The 15,937-nt window shown below is 43.7% G+C and overlaps 1 protein-coding gene across 1 annotated transcript in view; it reads right to left on the bottom strand.

The window, feature by feature from the left end:
• The window catches only part of Pnpla8 (patatin like phospholipase domain containing 8), a 51,978-nt gene extending 36,470 nt beyond the window's left edge, over positions 1-15,508 (bottom strand). Inside the window, exons 1-2 of the mRNA XM_028757462.1 lie at positions 15,435-15,508; positions 19-1,146 (exon numbers count right to left, since the gene is read on the bottom strand). Of these exons, the coding sequence (XP_028613295.1) occupies positions 19-1,056 (1,038 nt within the window). The 5' untranslated portion in view covers positions 1,057-1,146; positions 15,435-15,508. The remainder of the gene's footprint in view (positions 1-18; positions 1,147-15,434) is intronic.
• Between the last annotated feature and the right edge of the window lie 429 nt (positions 15,509-15,937).

The following is a 15,937-nucleotide window of genomic DNA, read 5'->3' as shown; positions in this document are numbered from 1 at the left end:
CACTGAAAAACAACTTGCCTTTTCTCGCTGAAGTAAAACCCGCTTTTTCTCCTCTGCCTTCTTGTCTTTGCAGACAGCTTGCTCAGGTTTAGCAGGCTCTTCCTGTTCTTCTGGCTGACTCTTGGGATCAGATTTTAATTTGGGTACAAGTCCACCAATGTAACCACCGACTAAGGCTTGTACGCCTTCAGTGGGACGAGAAAGGAAGTTAGCAATACTTTGTTTTGCAGACACTGGGTGAACCTCAGGCATCTGGGTAGGGCTGGAAAGTTTGTCTTCATCATCTGGGGGAGATCCTGAGTCTGGCCCGTCTGTCAAGATGTCAGGATCAGGAGAACGGGATTTCCTTTCTTCAAGGCCTGGTTTGTCCTGAAGCTGTTTATCTTCCTTTGTTTGAGACATTTTTTCCTTGTTTTTGAAGTATGAATTAATATGATTTGCTAAAAAGTGGAATGATTCTCCAAATCTGGTGGTTATACCGTATGTGTAATGGAAAAGGCTGTGTTTACCTGAATCTTCTTCTTTATCTGCAAAGTAACTTTTCTGTTCTGCAAAAGAATTCTTTTCTGCTGATTTATCACTATAGTTTTTCAGAGATTCGATGGCTTGCTTAATATTTTTTTGTTTTAACCATCCCCTATCTGATACTTTTCTTAATATTCGAGAACTTGATTTAAATTGAGCTAACCGTGAAACCATTTCATTTTGACTGCCAAAAATAGCCTTTGAAACTGAATTCAAAGTACTTTTAATACGGGACATATGAACGCTCACTTTTGTAAGTCCCTTGGGAGCAGAAGTGCTAAGTTTTACAATTCCAATATGTAAGCCATGGTTGCTTGCAGTGTGCCAGTGTGTGCTGCAATGTGCTTCACTTCTGTTCCATTTACAGCTTTTCTTACTTGTGTGAAACTCTCTGTGCACATTGACATGGTTCATACACCAATGCTGTTTAGAACAAACCAGATGCAACTGTTTGCTTCTCTGTTTCCCACAAAGACTTCTTGCATTATTAAGGAAGTAAATATATATATCTAGAGTCAAATTAATAGACATAACTTAAAAAATCATTTATTTTCTATGTGACATTCTCTCATTCCACTCTTGAATGCTTCATTTAAGAAATTCCATAATTCATGGTCTTACCTGAAAGAGTTTAAAAAAAAGATTAATTAGCATTCAAGTTACAAATCAAAGCTGAGTTAATACATATGACTTTGTACCACAGCAACAGACCCTCTCAATGATTTGAAGCTGGAGAGGTGGTTCCGCAGTAAAGAGAGCACTTGTTGCTCTTGTTAGAAGACTGGGTTCAGCTCCCAGTTCACAGCCCAGTCTTCCCCAGTTCCAGAGGGTCAGGTGCCCTTTCCAAGTCTCCAAGGGCACTGCTCAAATATATCAGACAGATATATATGCAGGGAAAACACTCAAACACATAAAAAAAAACAATACATGAAAATTATAAAAGATGGTCTACTGTATTTCCAAAATGCTGATAAGATGAATCCAGTGTTTGTCAATTTTTCCTCAGAAAAAAATTTAGGACAAGGGTAGAAAGCAACCAATTTTTCTGTCAGAATATCACAAGAATGTTCTAAATGCCAGCTGTTAATATTACTTTCTTTTGAAACTTGTTGAATTGAGCCTCCAGAATCAACATTGCTCTTGGAGAGGGGGAAGGGAAGTGGGAAGGGGAGGGGGAGAAGAGAGATGAGGAGTTGAGTTTCCATAAGACTGGGTTTTAAACAAGCCTGTAGGGCATTTTCTCAGTGACTGATGAAAGAGGACCCAGTCTATTGTAGGTGGTGCCATCCCTGGACTGGTGTTCCTGGGTTCTATAAGAAACCAGGCAGATGATGTGGATGTCAGGAAGTGCATGCTGACAGGAGCCTGATATAGCTGTCTCCTTAGAGGTCTGCCAGAGTCTGACATATTCAGAGGCAGATGCTCACAGCTAACCATTGAACTGATCATGGAGTTCCCAATGTAGGATTTAGAGAGTCTGACATATTCAGAGGCAGATGCTCACAGCTAACCATTGAACTGATCATGGAGTTCCCAATGTAGGATTTAGAGAGAAGACTGAAGGAGCGGAAAGGGTTTGCTGTCCCAAGAGGAGCGCAACAATACCAACTAAGCAGAGCTCCCTGCATCTAAACCACCAGCCTGGGAGCACATAGGGAGGGACCCAAGACTCCAGCTGTATATGTAGGGGAGGATGGCCTTGTCGGGCATAGGTGAGAAAAGAGATCCTTGGTCCCATGAAGGCTTGATGCCCAGTGTGTGTGTGTGTGTGTGTGTGTGTGTGTGTGTGTGTGTGTGTGTGGCGATTCAAGAGTAAGGAGGTGGGGGTGGGTGGGGTCACATCCTTATAGAAGCAGAAGGGAGGGTGGGATAGGGAGTTTCTGGGTGGGAGGGGAAGTGGGGAAAAGGGATAACATCTGAAATGTAAATAAAATATCCAATAAAAAAGAAGAGAGAGAGAGAGAAAACAGGCTGAATAAGCCATGATAAAAAAGCTGGTAAGCAGCATCCCTACCCCTACTCCAGCTTCTGCATCAGCTCCTGCCTCCTGCCCTGTTTGAGTTCCTATCCGGACTTCTTTTGATGATGAACAGTTGAAATGGGAGTAAGCAGCCGGGCAGTGGCACACGCCTTTAATCCCAGCACTTGGGAGGCAGAGGCAGGCGGATTTCTGAATTCAAGGCCAGCCTGGTCTACAGAGTGAGTTCCAGGACAGCCTGGGCTAAAAGAAAAAGAAAAAAAGAAATGGGAGTAAGCCAAATAGACCCTTTCTGCCCTATGGTGCCATAGAAACTCTAAGACAGTCCTAGTTCTGCATATACTGTTTATTTTCCTGAAATTTTAATCAGTTATTCAATAGCAAATAGGAGCCAATAGTCATCTAAACAAACAGACATCTGACTATATCTACGATGATATCTAACTAGTAAGAGTTTCCCAGAGCCTTTAATTTGTAATACAACAATCTGCTGTTAATATCAACAGCAGATCGAATTGGTTGGCATCAGTATTTTTCCCCTTCTTAGCGAGAAGTTTTGTCATTAGAGCTTTAAGGGTCCAGTAGAGTATCTTTTTATTTTTACTTTCATATTTATTTTATTTGAGGTATATGTGAGTTTTCCCTGCATGTATGCATATGCAACACCCGAATTTCTGGTGCCCGAGGAGTTGAGAAGAGGGCATGAAGCCCCCTGAATCTGGAGTTACTGATGGTCATGAACCACCACATGGGTTCTAGGAGCTGATTCTAGGTCATCAATAAGAGCAACAACTGCCTAAGCCAACTGCTGAGCCATCTCTTTCCTTCTTTTTTGTTTGTTGTTTTGGTTTTTTTGTTTTGTTTTGTTTGTTTTTTGAGACAGGGTTTCTCCGTGTAGCTCTGGCTGTCCTGGATCTCACTCTGTAGACCAGGCCGGCCTCGAACTCATAAATCCACCTGCCTCTGCCTCCCAAGTGCTGGGATTAAAGGTGTGTGCCACCACTGCTTGGCCTGAGCCATCTCTTTCTTTTGGAATATCTAAAATAAGACTGTCAATTTAAAAATTGCTGAAACATGATAGAAAAGAGGATTCTTTGATGAAAGTAGTGAAGAACAAAACTTTAAACATAAAGGTTTGGTTTAAAGAAGTAAAATATCTGGGCAAGCAAACAGTTATCAGAAACCATGATCACTAAGACATAACAGCAGCACCCTAGTTTTGCTATTGCCAGAAATAGCACTGCTTTTTTGTTTGTTTTCATTCAGGAAAATATACCAAAGGAATGCTAAGTATCTCAGACAATGTTTAAAGAATACAAAAAGGTCTTATTCACTGACCAATGTCTCCAGTACCCAGTCTTTTGTATCCAGACCAAAAGGAATCACGTTGTACCTTTTTAAATTAACTTTAACACCCTAGTTTTAGCCCACTTTCATTTAATTCTTCGTATTTTGTCAGCTCACTTGGAAAAGTCAAACTTCTGAAAATTTAAATGTATACTTAAAAGTCCCTTGTAATAATGTATACTTCCCGTTAGCAAAGACGACTCACTCATACAGTATTTTTCATAAGAAAACTAATGTTTTCCCAAAGGTATAAATCTTAGACTGAAATTAATATCTTTAATTAGGGAAGTCAAAAGCTTTAGTCAATTCTGACAATTAAAATTTCTATAGAGGCATTTGTTGGTACAACTAATCCAAAAACTGAAAAATAAACACACTAAAATGTATAATAGGCTGTTTTTCAACAGAGTTGTGTAGCAAAGGGGGTGGGGGGAACTCAGGGTAGCCAACAGAAAGGTCCCAGACGCCAGGAAATCAAGAGGCTCCCAGGACCCAACAGGGATGACATTAGCTGAAATACCCAACAAAGAAGAGAGAGAACCTGGAGACCATACCTAGAGGTTAAGCATAGTCCCTGGTTGAGAGATGAGGTAACCCACCCTTCTCAAAAATTTTAACCCAGAACTGCTCCTGTATAAAGGATATACAGGGACAAAGAGTGGAGCAGAGACTGAAGGAAAAGGCCACCCAGAGACTGCCCCACCTGGTGAATCCATCCCATAATGCAACCACCAAACTCAGTCACTATTGCTGGTGTCAAGAAGTTAGTTCTTGCTGACAGGAGCCTGATATAGCTGTCTCCTGAGAGGCTCTGCCAGAACCTGACAAATACAGATGCAGATACTTGCAGCCAACCATAAGACTGAACTGAGCACAGGGACCCCAATGGAGGAGTTAGAGAAAGGACTGAAGGAGATGAAGGGGTTTGCAACCTCATAGGAAGAACAACAATATCAACCAACCAGACCACCCCACCTGGCCCCTAGATCTCCCAGGGACTAAATCACCAAAGAAAACACATGGAGGGACTGATGGCTCCAGCTGTATATGAGGATGGCCTTATCTAGCATCAGTGGGAGGGCAGGCCCTTGGTCTTGTGAAAGCTTGAAGCCCCAGCATAGGGGAATGCTAGGGCAGTGAGGCAGGAGTGGGTTGGTGGGTGTGGGAGCAGCTCTATAGAAGGAGGGGGGAGGAGGGGAGGATAGAGGGTTTGGGGGGAGGGAACTGGGAAGGGGAATAACATTTGAAATGTAAATAAATAATCAAAAAATTACAAATTAAAAATAAACTCACATGTAAAGATGAGAATTCTAAATAATGTTAACACACACACACACAAACACACACACACAAAATTAAAAAGCATGCAACAAAGCAAAAAAATTACATTCCCAGAGTCCAAACAATGCAGTTTTACTCAGGATGTAGCTTATGTAAGGGAGCAGTAGAGAATTCTACTGAGAAAATCAAAACAACAGTTTTGCAAGCTCTATGCAAAGGAGGGAAATGTCTGAACTAAAATCCTTTCTATATTGTAGGTTGACACATTATTTTAATACACTCACCTATACAGAGGAAGCACAGTAAGGACACAAGCCTGTCAGCCTTCCTGGCTCTTCTGAGTTTCTCAGGACTTGCAGTGAATGTGATTATGTTTAGTCAGCATAAAACTGGCAACTTCTACCACACAGAAATACTTGATAAAGTACATGTAAATGCTGTGGAAAAGGAATGTAGTTCAACTGGCAGAATACTTACCTAGCATGCAGAAAGCCCTGAGTTCCATCTACATAAACCAGCATTAACAAAAGCCATGTTTAAGACCAGTATCTATAGTCTCATTACCATCATAGCACTGATGCCCTATGCAAATGAATACTGGTTTGGGCTAGTTAATACATGGAATTTCAGAAGAGTCAGCTAAAACTCCAAGGCAAAGTCACTGTCCAATGTTAGGCAATGGGCAACCACCACTGAACATTAACTCAGAAAGATTACAAAACAAGCCATGAAATGAACTATCACCTAGAGATCTGCACCTTGGTTGCAATAGGAAAATATGCAACCAAGCTTTAGAAATAGCACAGAATTAAGAAAGGCTAAATGTCCAAAGATAACAGGAGGAATAAAGATACTAGAATCAAAAAGAAAAACTAAGATGAAAGAGTAAAGAAGAATTCTAAAATGTTAAAAATTAATACTCCTGGCTACCAACTAGCTCTGAAATATACCTATAACCTATTGATAAGGATTGAGAGAAGTTTGGGAATGATACCCTAAATAATGAAAAATAAAAGCCTTCTATGATAGATTTAAGGAAAACACCTTGTATGGGATAAAAAACTTCAGTCTTGTAGATCAAGACAAATTATTAGCAAAAAGATACATATTAATTAGTGCTCACAATAGTGTCATGAATTGAAGCAGAAAAGGAAGGGCACAAAGAATACTAATTAAATGGGTCAGTCAGAAGAACTGATACTTCAGCATTTTAGTGGCTCTTTGAGAGAAGTGAGGAAACGGAAGTCTTGTGAGAATCTTGATAAAAATTCTAGGCAGAAGAAAAAGCAAGCAACACTTCGGTGACTGAATGAGCTTTTTATACTGAAGTTCGTTTGACAGCATAGATTCACTATGATCAGTCCAAGATTGAGACAGAAGAGAAAGCAATGCAAGTCTAGACTATGCTTATACAGCCCACACTGGTTCTTTCTAAAAAGACACAATCATCTAGGGCCAGTAATCCTGGCTCAGAGGGTAGACTAGAGAAACAGTGACTAGGCACAATATGATTGGCAGAACAGTGTGACTTTTAAACTGATTGGTCTTTAGGGAATGAGGTGGTAAGGACCTCCCTTGTCTGTAGGTAGCAAGGGTGCTCTGGGCCTTCCCCACCTGCAGGTGGGCCTGAGGAACATTAATCAACCTCTCCCTTCCTCCTCTGAGAAAGAATGTTAATCCAGCAAGTGTCCTCTGACTGAGGAATGTTAATTAGTCTCTTCTATCCAGCAAGTGTCCCATGACCTTTCCAAAGTTCCTGAGCTGATCTCTTCATTCCCCTATTCTCCTTATGCATGCTTCAATCTTGAAGCTATTGTAGATAGTTATGTAGCTCATATCCCTGGTTCTTTGTACTTAGCTCTTGATGTCTTTGTCTCAGGACCATCAACTGTACTGCACCTATGCAATCTTTAATAAAAGCAACTAAGTGGATTTAAAATGCAAGGCCAAAAGTCAGAGGCAGGAACAAAATTATTAGGGGTTCTAACAAGGTAGTAAGCCAAGGGGAGTTGTTAAACCAAGACTCAAACTATCTTTGGCCTTGCTCGCTCTCGCTCTTGGCTAGTCCACCCCGTACCTTTGTCATTGAATCCTTAACTATCTTCCTCCCACCCCCTGAATGGTCTCCAGTATGTGCTTTTCAACTTTCTACACCCTTAGGTAGCACAGAAAAAGTAGCTGTCCCCATCCCGCAACACACAAACATATACTGATGGGCCTGCTGCCAGCTTCTCTCATCTCAGGGGCACACATATATGGGGGTTTCTTGCAGGACACTTCTCAACTTTGGGTGTACGCATCTTAAGCTCCACCCTCTAAGGCTGCTTCTGGGACCCGGTTTAGATTCAAAAGTCCCTCTTCCCGACATTTGGGTAATCTCCACCCCATCTCTCTAAGGTGGGGGATATCCCAGGAGTCAAAGCCTACCACTAACTTACAGATCAAAGGCCACCAGGTACAAAATAGGCGTTCCACTGTAGCGGGCTAAGCCACATCTCCAGTGGCTGAGAGTATTTGCCAAGTCACTCTGGTACAGTTTTGGGGGGTGCTGAGGTTCAGCATGGGAAGGAAGATTCACCATAGCCATCTAATGGTCTCTTTGGCCTTGAAGAATGGCAGGTGAGAGAGGGAGTTGCTCAGGTGTCTGGCTGTTCTCCAGTCCACATCAGGTGCAGGTGCTGGTCTGAGTTACTCCATCTACTTCAACAGAGGTCTGGATTGTCAACAGCACCAAGAACGACCACTTTGCTTACTTGTGTGGAACCTCTTGGTTCCATTATACAGGGCACTAAGTGTAGCCCACAATTCCTGGTGGCTGATCTGGAAAGTTTACAATCGAGCCATAAGATACGTATCAGCCTTAGCCAGGCGGTGGTGGCGCACGACTTTAATCTCAGCACTTGGGAGGCAGAGACAGGCGGATTTCTGAGTTCGAGGCTAGCCTGGTCTACAGAGTGAGTTTCAGGACAGCCAGGACTATACAGAGAAACCCTGTCTCGAAAAAAAAACAAAAAACAAACAAAAAAAATTTAAAAAAAAAAAGATCCTTATCAGCCTTAAATGTCATTTCTGGGGGGTAGCTCAAGAGTCAGGGTCAAAGGAGTAGGGGGTCCCACACAGGAGGGGTATTCCAAGCTTGGAAAAGGGCCAGGACAAGGGGAACCACCCAGCCAGCGACAGTTTCTGAGGGCAATCTAGTTAAGGTCTCTTTTTAGGGTTCTGTTCATTCTACCTACCCTGAGCTCTGAAGACAGTAGGAACAATGGAGCTTCCAATTAGTCCCCAGTATCTCTGCCAATCCCTGACTTACCTTAGAAATGAAAGCAAGATCATTATCTGATCCAATTACCTCAGGTGCTCGAAACCCCAGGAAGATTTCTTCTAATATCTTCTTGGCTACCACAGTAGCTGTTTCCTGCTTGCTGGGGAAAGCCCCAACCCATCCAGAGACAGTATCTACAAATACTAGAAGGTATCTATATTTTCCTGGCTTAATTTCTGCAAAATTGACATCTCAATATACTCTAGGCTGTTCTCCCCTAGGTATTTTGCCCTTTTTACTCTTGGCTGTATAAGCATTTACTTGCTGGCATATCTTACACTGTTCTACTATCTCTCTAGCCCAAAACCTGAGGTCTATTATATATATCTTACGTCCCTTGACTGCTTGGATGCACTTATCTCTCAAATGAGTCAGTCCATCTGTGCATTTGGCCTAGTAAGTCTTTTGCTTGCTTTCTGGGGAGGATAGTTCTCCCTTCTTATGTGCACCACTGCCCTTTTTTCTCTAGCAATAGTTGGTAGGGTGGTTAGCAATGTGATTCCTTTCTTCTTCCATGTTTTAAGTGAGGCCATCCCTTAGTCCATTACCATTCCCCCAGCAGTGTCTCTTGCAGGCCCATAACCAGAATAGGCTCCTGCATAGCCACTTCGAGCCACTTGAGAGACCTGGTTACTGCCTCGGGTAACTGAATCTCGTCCCTTCAGGTGTCCTGAGCAAGGAATAGTACTCATAGTTGCTGGCTTCATCAGGGCATCCAAGATATCCAAGATTTCTTCTGATGCAAGCAGTCCTCTTTCTTGGTCTGTAGTCCCGTGGACGTGGGCTGTGGAAAAGGCATATCTCCTATCCGTGTAGATGTTAATTTTCTTGGCGGGCCCCAAGTTCCAAGGCCGCTTTCTGCGTCAACATGACCAGAAGGTTGAGGTTCAGCACAGATGACATTTGTGACGTCCACCACAGCAGCACCAGCTTATCTCTGACCAGAATGGAGAAAACTGCTCCTGTCTGTAAAGCAGGTTGCCTTGGCTCACTGCAGGGGTCAGTAGGAGAGGTCTTTCCTCCATCCATGGATTCTCCTTTTGGGCCAGTTAGTTGTGATCCATTGAGCAGGAAGTGTATCTGGACCCTCATCTTGGAGAATAAGTCTCACTCCAACAGAGGATAGGGACAGTCTGGGATAACCATAAATGAATGGGATAACCGGCCCATCCCTCGGTCCACTGTTCTTCGGGTAGTCAATGAATACATTTTGGTGCCAGTGGCCCTTTGGAACCAAGATCTTTTCTTGGAAACGGGGACACTGGCTTGGAGGACCAAGAGTTGAGCCCCTATGTCCACCCATTGTTAAATGGGTTTCTCCTCCACTTTCAAGGTTACCCTGGGCTTGGGGAGAGGGTCTAAACCCCGTCTACCCTAATCATTGTATTTGCACAGGGCTAACACCTTCACTGTTGGTTTTTTTTTTCCCCTACAGCCTGGGATCCCCCCGCCCCTTCCATTTGTTCAGGCACTCTTGGGCCCAACGTCTCCTCTACTTGCAATGTGCGCACTTGTCCTTTTCAAGTTTTCTGTCTCTCTTTGATTGGAGTCTCCCTTCTCTGTTTTCCCTAACTACTGAAGCCATGATTCTCTGTAAATTCCTTTCCTGTCGCCTTTTTCTCTCTCATCTTCTTCCTTTCTCTTTCTCTTTCTCCCTGTTATGGTAGACTTCCTTGGCAACCTACACTAAATCTTTTAATGACTTATCCTGTAGTCCCTCCAGCCTCTGAAACTTTTTCCTGATATCTACTGGCCTGGATCTATTAAAGTCACAGTGTGTACTTTCAGAATGCCTCTATGAGCCATTCTAGAAAGGTTGTGGGCAGCTCATCTGATCCCTGCTTAACCTCATGTGCCTTAGTCAAAATTGGTGGGGCCCTCATGTGGCCCCCTTGAGACCTGCCTAATCTGGCGGTAGGCTTTTAGGTGCCCCTTACCTTCTGCTGTACTAAATTTCCAGTCAGATCTAGTTAGAAGAAACAGCCTGGAAAATCGATGGTGCCCCTGTGTCAGAAGGGACATTCTTTCTTTCTGGTATCCTCTCTTCGGGACCGAAGAGCACTCCTGACAGCCAGAACCTTTCTTGGGGAAGAAAGGCTCTTATCCATGGTGGGTGGGGGCTCCTCTACTAGACTTATCCAGGTAACTATATAGGGCACTTGGTCTGGGTGCCCAAGGGATCCTGGCCTAAAGACTCTTTTCTATTGCTTTGATTACCTTTACAAAGGTCCCTACAGGTGGCCACCCTACTCCGAAGGTGGGCCATTTAGAGAAGCAGAGAGTAACTAACTTGCCCTTCTTTACTACTGACAAGTTTTCTCTTCTTCCTCTAACTTCCCTCCAGTGATTAAGTAGGATGTTTAACAGGGTAAATTCAGTCCACAAATAACTTCAGTTCAAGTTCAAGAAAATAGAGAAAGACAATCAACACACAGATAATTTGCACCACCACAAGCACAGAAACCATATTATACAGACAGTTCTTGCCCCTGCCACGGGGCCTTAGAAACAAGGTTATGCAGACAGTTTTCACCCCTGCCATGGGGGCACAGAAACCAGGCTATACAGAAGGATCTCGCCCCTGCCACAGGCAGGTCAAGACGTAACACACAGAGACACAATCAAGACATAGGAAAATCCAGTAACCAGTCGACTTGGCCAGCTTACGCTGGGACCAAATCTAACAGGACCAAATCTACAGGTTCAAAAAGGAGCAGGGTCCTCTCAACCCCCTCTGGGGGACCTGAAGTGTTCTGCAGACTCCCCTAGGTGGCACGCCTGCCTGCCGCTCTTGACTACCCCAAACACCATCTGAGCATTCCAGATGCTTGCAAGCAAACCAAAAGTTCAGACATGTTTACAGGTTCAGACTTTGACAGATAGCAGATAAGAGACAAATAAACCATCGTACTTGCCTTGAGACCTCTGATTCACCACCCTCTGTGGGTTCCCACAGGAGGTCAGTTTCCCCGGCCAATGCACCAAATGTAAGACTCCTGTGAGCCTTGGCTTACTGGAGACCCCTGAGTGAACTACACAGAGTCGTGAATCGATGCAAATAGCAAGAGGAATTTTAATGAGCCAACGCACTCGGGTAATCCTGTACCCAAAAAAGAGATGGCGACCCAGGCAGCCCATTTGGTCAGTTTTTACACAGTTTAAGGGGCTGACTAGAGAAACAGTGACTCAGCACAATATGATTGGCAGAACAGGGTAACTTTTAAACTGATTGGTCTTTAGGGAATAAGGTGTCAAGGACTTCCCTTGTCTGACCTAGTTCTGACTGTGGAATGTTAATCAGCCTCTCCCTTCCTCCTTTGAAGAGGAATGTTAATCCAGCAAGTGTTTTCTGACTGAGGACTTTAATCCAGAAACTGTACTCTGATTGAGGAATGTTAATCCAGCAAGTGTCCTCTGAGTAGCTAATTAGCTCCCCCTGCACACCCCTCCCTTCCCCCCCTCCCTCTCTCTCTCTCTCTCTCTCTCTCTCTTCCTCTGAGGAGGAGGAATGTTAATCCAGCAAGTGTTCTTTGACCAAGGAATGTTACTCCTACAAGTGTCCTTTGACTGTGGAATGTTAAGTAGCCTCTCCCTTCCTCCTCTGAGGAGAAATGTTAATCCAGCAAGTGTCCTCTGACTGAAGACTGTTAATCCAACAAGTGCCCTCTGACTGAACAGTGTTAGTCCAGCAAGTGTCCTCTGACTGAGGAATGTCAATCCAGCAAATATCCTCTGACTAAAGAATGTTAATCCAGCAAGTGTCCTCTGACTGAGGAGTGTTAGTCCAGCAAGTGTCCTCTGACTGAGGAATGTTAATCTAGCAAGTGTCCCATGACCTTTCCAAAGTTCCTGACCTCTTCACTTTTAAAAGTTTTAAAGATATAATCACTTAACTATATATACCTATCAATTTGGTGTCAATAAACAGGATATAAAGCCCCCAAAATGGAAAACATTGCAGAAAAACAATAGCTATGAGAAATGACAAGTATCAAGCAACAATTACTTACACAGAAGTGAGCAACAAGCTTCACTGCTATTAAACAAGTATCAGTATTAGAAAATGCACTGAAAAATGTTTTGAGAGGAAAGTCAACTACCACAAAAGTTACAGCAAAAGGAGGAAAAAGGGCCGGGCAGTGGTTGTGCACGCCTTTAATCCCAGCACTTGGGAGGCAGAGGCAGGCGGATTTCTAAATTCGAGGCCAGCCTGGTCTACAGAGTGAGTTCCAGGACAGCCAGGGCTACACAGAGAAATCCTGTCTTGAAAAACAAAACAAAACAAAAAAATTAGGAAAAAGAATGAAAATGGGAAGAGTGCTATCAACTGGGGAAAGAGCTATGTATCAGCACAGTGCAGGTGTAAGCAGAAAGGGAGACCTAGTTCTACCCTAGGGAAAGGAGGGAATTTTAACTAACGGACATTGAGAGACAGGGAGATGCTAGGTATAGGCCCAATTTTGGACAGAATGAAAATACAGAATATGTTATTTAACAACTGCAATAATGCAGACAAAAAAGCAACAAGGGTCTGAATACAGTAACAGTGCAGGAATGCAGAAGTGGGCTCTACTGTGAATCACATTTTGAAGAGGAAAAAAAAATTACAAAAGAAAGAGATGGATGGGTTACTGGTTACGAGTGTGTGCTCTTCTTCCAAAGGACTAGAGCTTGGTTCCCAGAACCCACATTAGGCTGCTAACAGCTGCCAGTTCACAGCTGTCTGCACTTACCAGGAGAGATGACACCTTTTGGTTTCTCCACGCACTTCCACTCATGTCTGCATTAACTACAAACAAACACCTATATATACACATGAAAGGTAAAAATAAAATATATATAAAAAAGAAACAGGACTTGGTGACAAGCATCAATGGGATAAGGAGAGAAGTTGTCAAGAAAACTCTTAATTTTTCAAGCAGACACAGAGGGAAAATGCCACTTTTGAAGAGGAGAGACCTGGAAAAGGGGACAGTATAACATAAAGGAAACTGGATTTTCTTCTGTTATTTACAGAATGCATTAATGATAGGCATTGAAATAGAAATACAGAGACTGCATTTATGTATGATATAATCAGTACAATAACTACTGAACTCTTAAGGCCAAATGGTTACCCAAGGATGGCCTACAGTATTTGGATGCACAGGACCTAACAAAAATAAGCTGTTTTCTTTTGAAAAATGGTCAGCTACAAATAAATATACCCTATATTTTCCTTGACATTTCAGGATATCCATGAGCTTATTAATATGACTTTGGTTTCAATTTGAGGAGAACAATGTGGATAGAGCTTTGAGTGGTACCCAAAATTAGGAACAGGAAGAAAAACACTCAAGCAAAACAGCAAGAAAAGTATCCTTTTTTTTTTTTTTTTTTTTGGTTTGGTTTTTCTAGATAGGGTTTCTCTGTGTAGCCCTGGCTGTCCTGGAACTCACTCTGTAGACCAGGCTAGTCTAGAACTCTCGAACTCAGAAATCCGCCTGCCTCTGCCTCCCAAGTGCTGGGATTAAAGGCGTGCGCCACCACCGCCCAGCTAGTTTAGCTATTCTTAAAAAAAGGATTTATTTTAATTTTAAAACTTACATATATATGCATGTGTGTCTATGTAGCTGTATGTACATGAAAGTAAAGTTGCCTGTGGAAGCCAGAAGACGGCATTGGCTCACCTAGAGCTAGAAGTACAAGTGGCTGAGAACTGCCAGATATGGATGCTGTGAACCAAACTTTGAATCTTTACGGCGGAACATATCCTTTTAAAAGCAAAGAATACTAAGGCGAATAAAATACAAGAGATTGAGAATGAGTGGGAATTGAGATGAAACAAGAGTCTAGTCCTGTCCCTTATACAAACATAAGTTCCCCAAATGAACTAACAAATCCAGTCTTTACTGAGAAAAACAACTCCAAGTACAGACTGTTCTTGTATCAATTCTGCATGTGAAAGTATGGATGTACTAATCTAAGCTAGTGATCCTGACCTTTTCATTAATCTGACATCATTAACGCAGAGGGCCATTGCTAGCAAGATTTTAAAATTAGATGGAGAAATACAAGATTGAAAATAGTACAATTACCAAAAACTATGAAGTGAGGTCTTTATATTGGAGATTCATCTAATATGCATACCAAATTTCACAAAATAGCTATATGGAATTTGGTACAACTGACTGCTTCACTAAAACATAAGCTTTCCAATTCAGTGTAATGTACTTTTATAAAAAATCTTCACTTTTTTTTAACATTCTTCACATTTCCTTGTGGTGATGTACCTACCGCCTTGAGAGCCTGAAATATATTTTTGACAATCAGGAATTCGGTCCCAGAATACAACTGTTCTTGGAAGTGAAAATGGCAATGTTAAACGTACCCTAGGATAGCCCCTTATGTTACATCTATCTCCTAAGATATGCCTTGAATGTCACTTTTCTTTAAAGTTATTACTGTATTGGGAGTGGAAACTGGTCTTACCCTCCCCGCCTCCGCTCCTAGCATGACAGAAACGTCAGTGACAAGAGGCTCTGCAACCTGCTGACTCACAGAGTTTCTTCATTTTTTAAAAGTCACGTCCATCTGATTCTGCTTAAGCAGCAGCGCTCTGGGATAAGGATCATTTGCGGGAAGAGAAAAAAAATCGCCGAGAAGTAAAAACATCCAGCTACCAAAACACAAGGCGCACGCTGTCTATTCAAGGACGACGTAGAACAGAGAAAGCGTCTCCAGCGAACTGCCAGAGAACACACCATTCAGGACCCGATCGCGCCACCTCGGAGAGGGGCTGGGCGGGACCACCGGCGGGGGCGGGACGCAACCGACCAAAACACCCCGACGGCCACGCCCGCAGCACCGGGCAGCGGGACACAGCGCCCGCCGGGACCCCGAGGCCTGCGAACCCGGCCTCCGAAACGCCCGCGGGAGAGCCAGGCGGAGCGCCCGCGCCGCGGAGGCCACCTGCCACCCCGCCGGCTTCCTGCCACTCACCGGGACGCAGGCAGTAGTCACGGGCGCCGCGGCCGCCACTCGCCTCTCCCCAGCGCTGATGTCCGCATCAGCCCGCCCGGCCTTCTCGCAGCAGCGGCGCCCGGACCCCAAACACTGGCGCCACTAGCACCGCCCCCCGCCACGCCACGCCCCGGCGGAAGTGACGCAAGCTCTAGGTCCTGTTTTTCTGCCTTCTGCCCTCCTAAGTGTGCGTAATAGGGCGTGGATGTGGGAGAGAGGAAGGGGGCGGGAAGTTTGTTGGAGCTGAGTGCTAGGCAGATGCACTGCTTTGGAAGGAGCAAGTTATATTTTTATAATCTGTTGTGACGGTTAGGCGGAGATCAATGGCTTTTAATCTCAGTGCTGTCTCAGAGTAGTTCCTGGTTGCTTGCTTGCCGGTTACCATCCCTATTTCAGCAGGGCTGAGCGTGCTAGGAGGCTCTGCCGTCTGCTCTGTGTTGCCCAGGTTCCTGGGAACCGCTTTAACAGCACCCTGGATCTGA

The sequence above is a fragment of the Grammomys surdaster genome, unplaced genomic scaffold (assembly GCF_004785775.1).
Source record: "Grammomys surdaster isolate TR1022 unplaced genomic scaffold, NIH_TR_1.0 126163, whole genome shotgun sequence".
Taxonomy (NCBI): Eukaryota; Metazoa; Chordata; class Mammalia; order Rodentia; family Muridae; genus Grammomys; species Grammomys surdaster.
The sequence above is the reverse complement of the archived record's forward strand: the minus strand, read 5'-3'. Positions and strand labels throughout refer to the sequence as shown.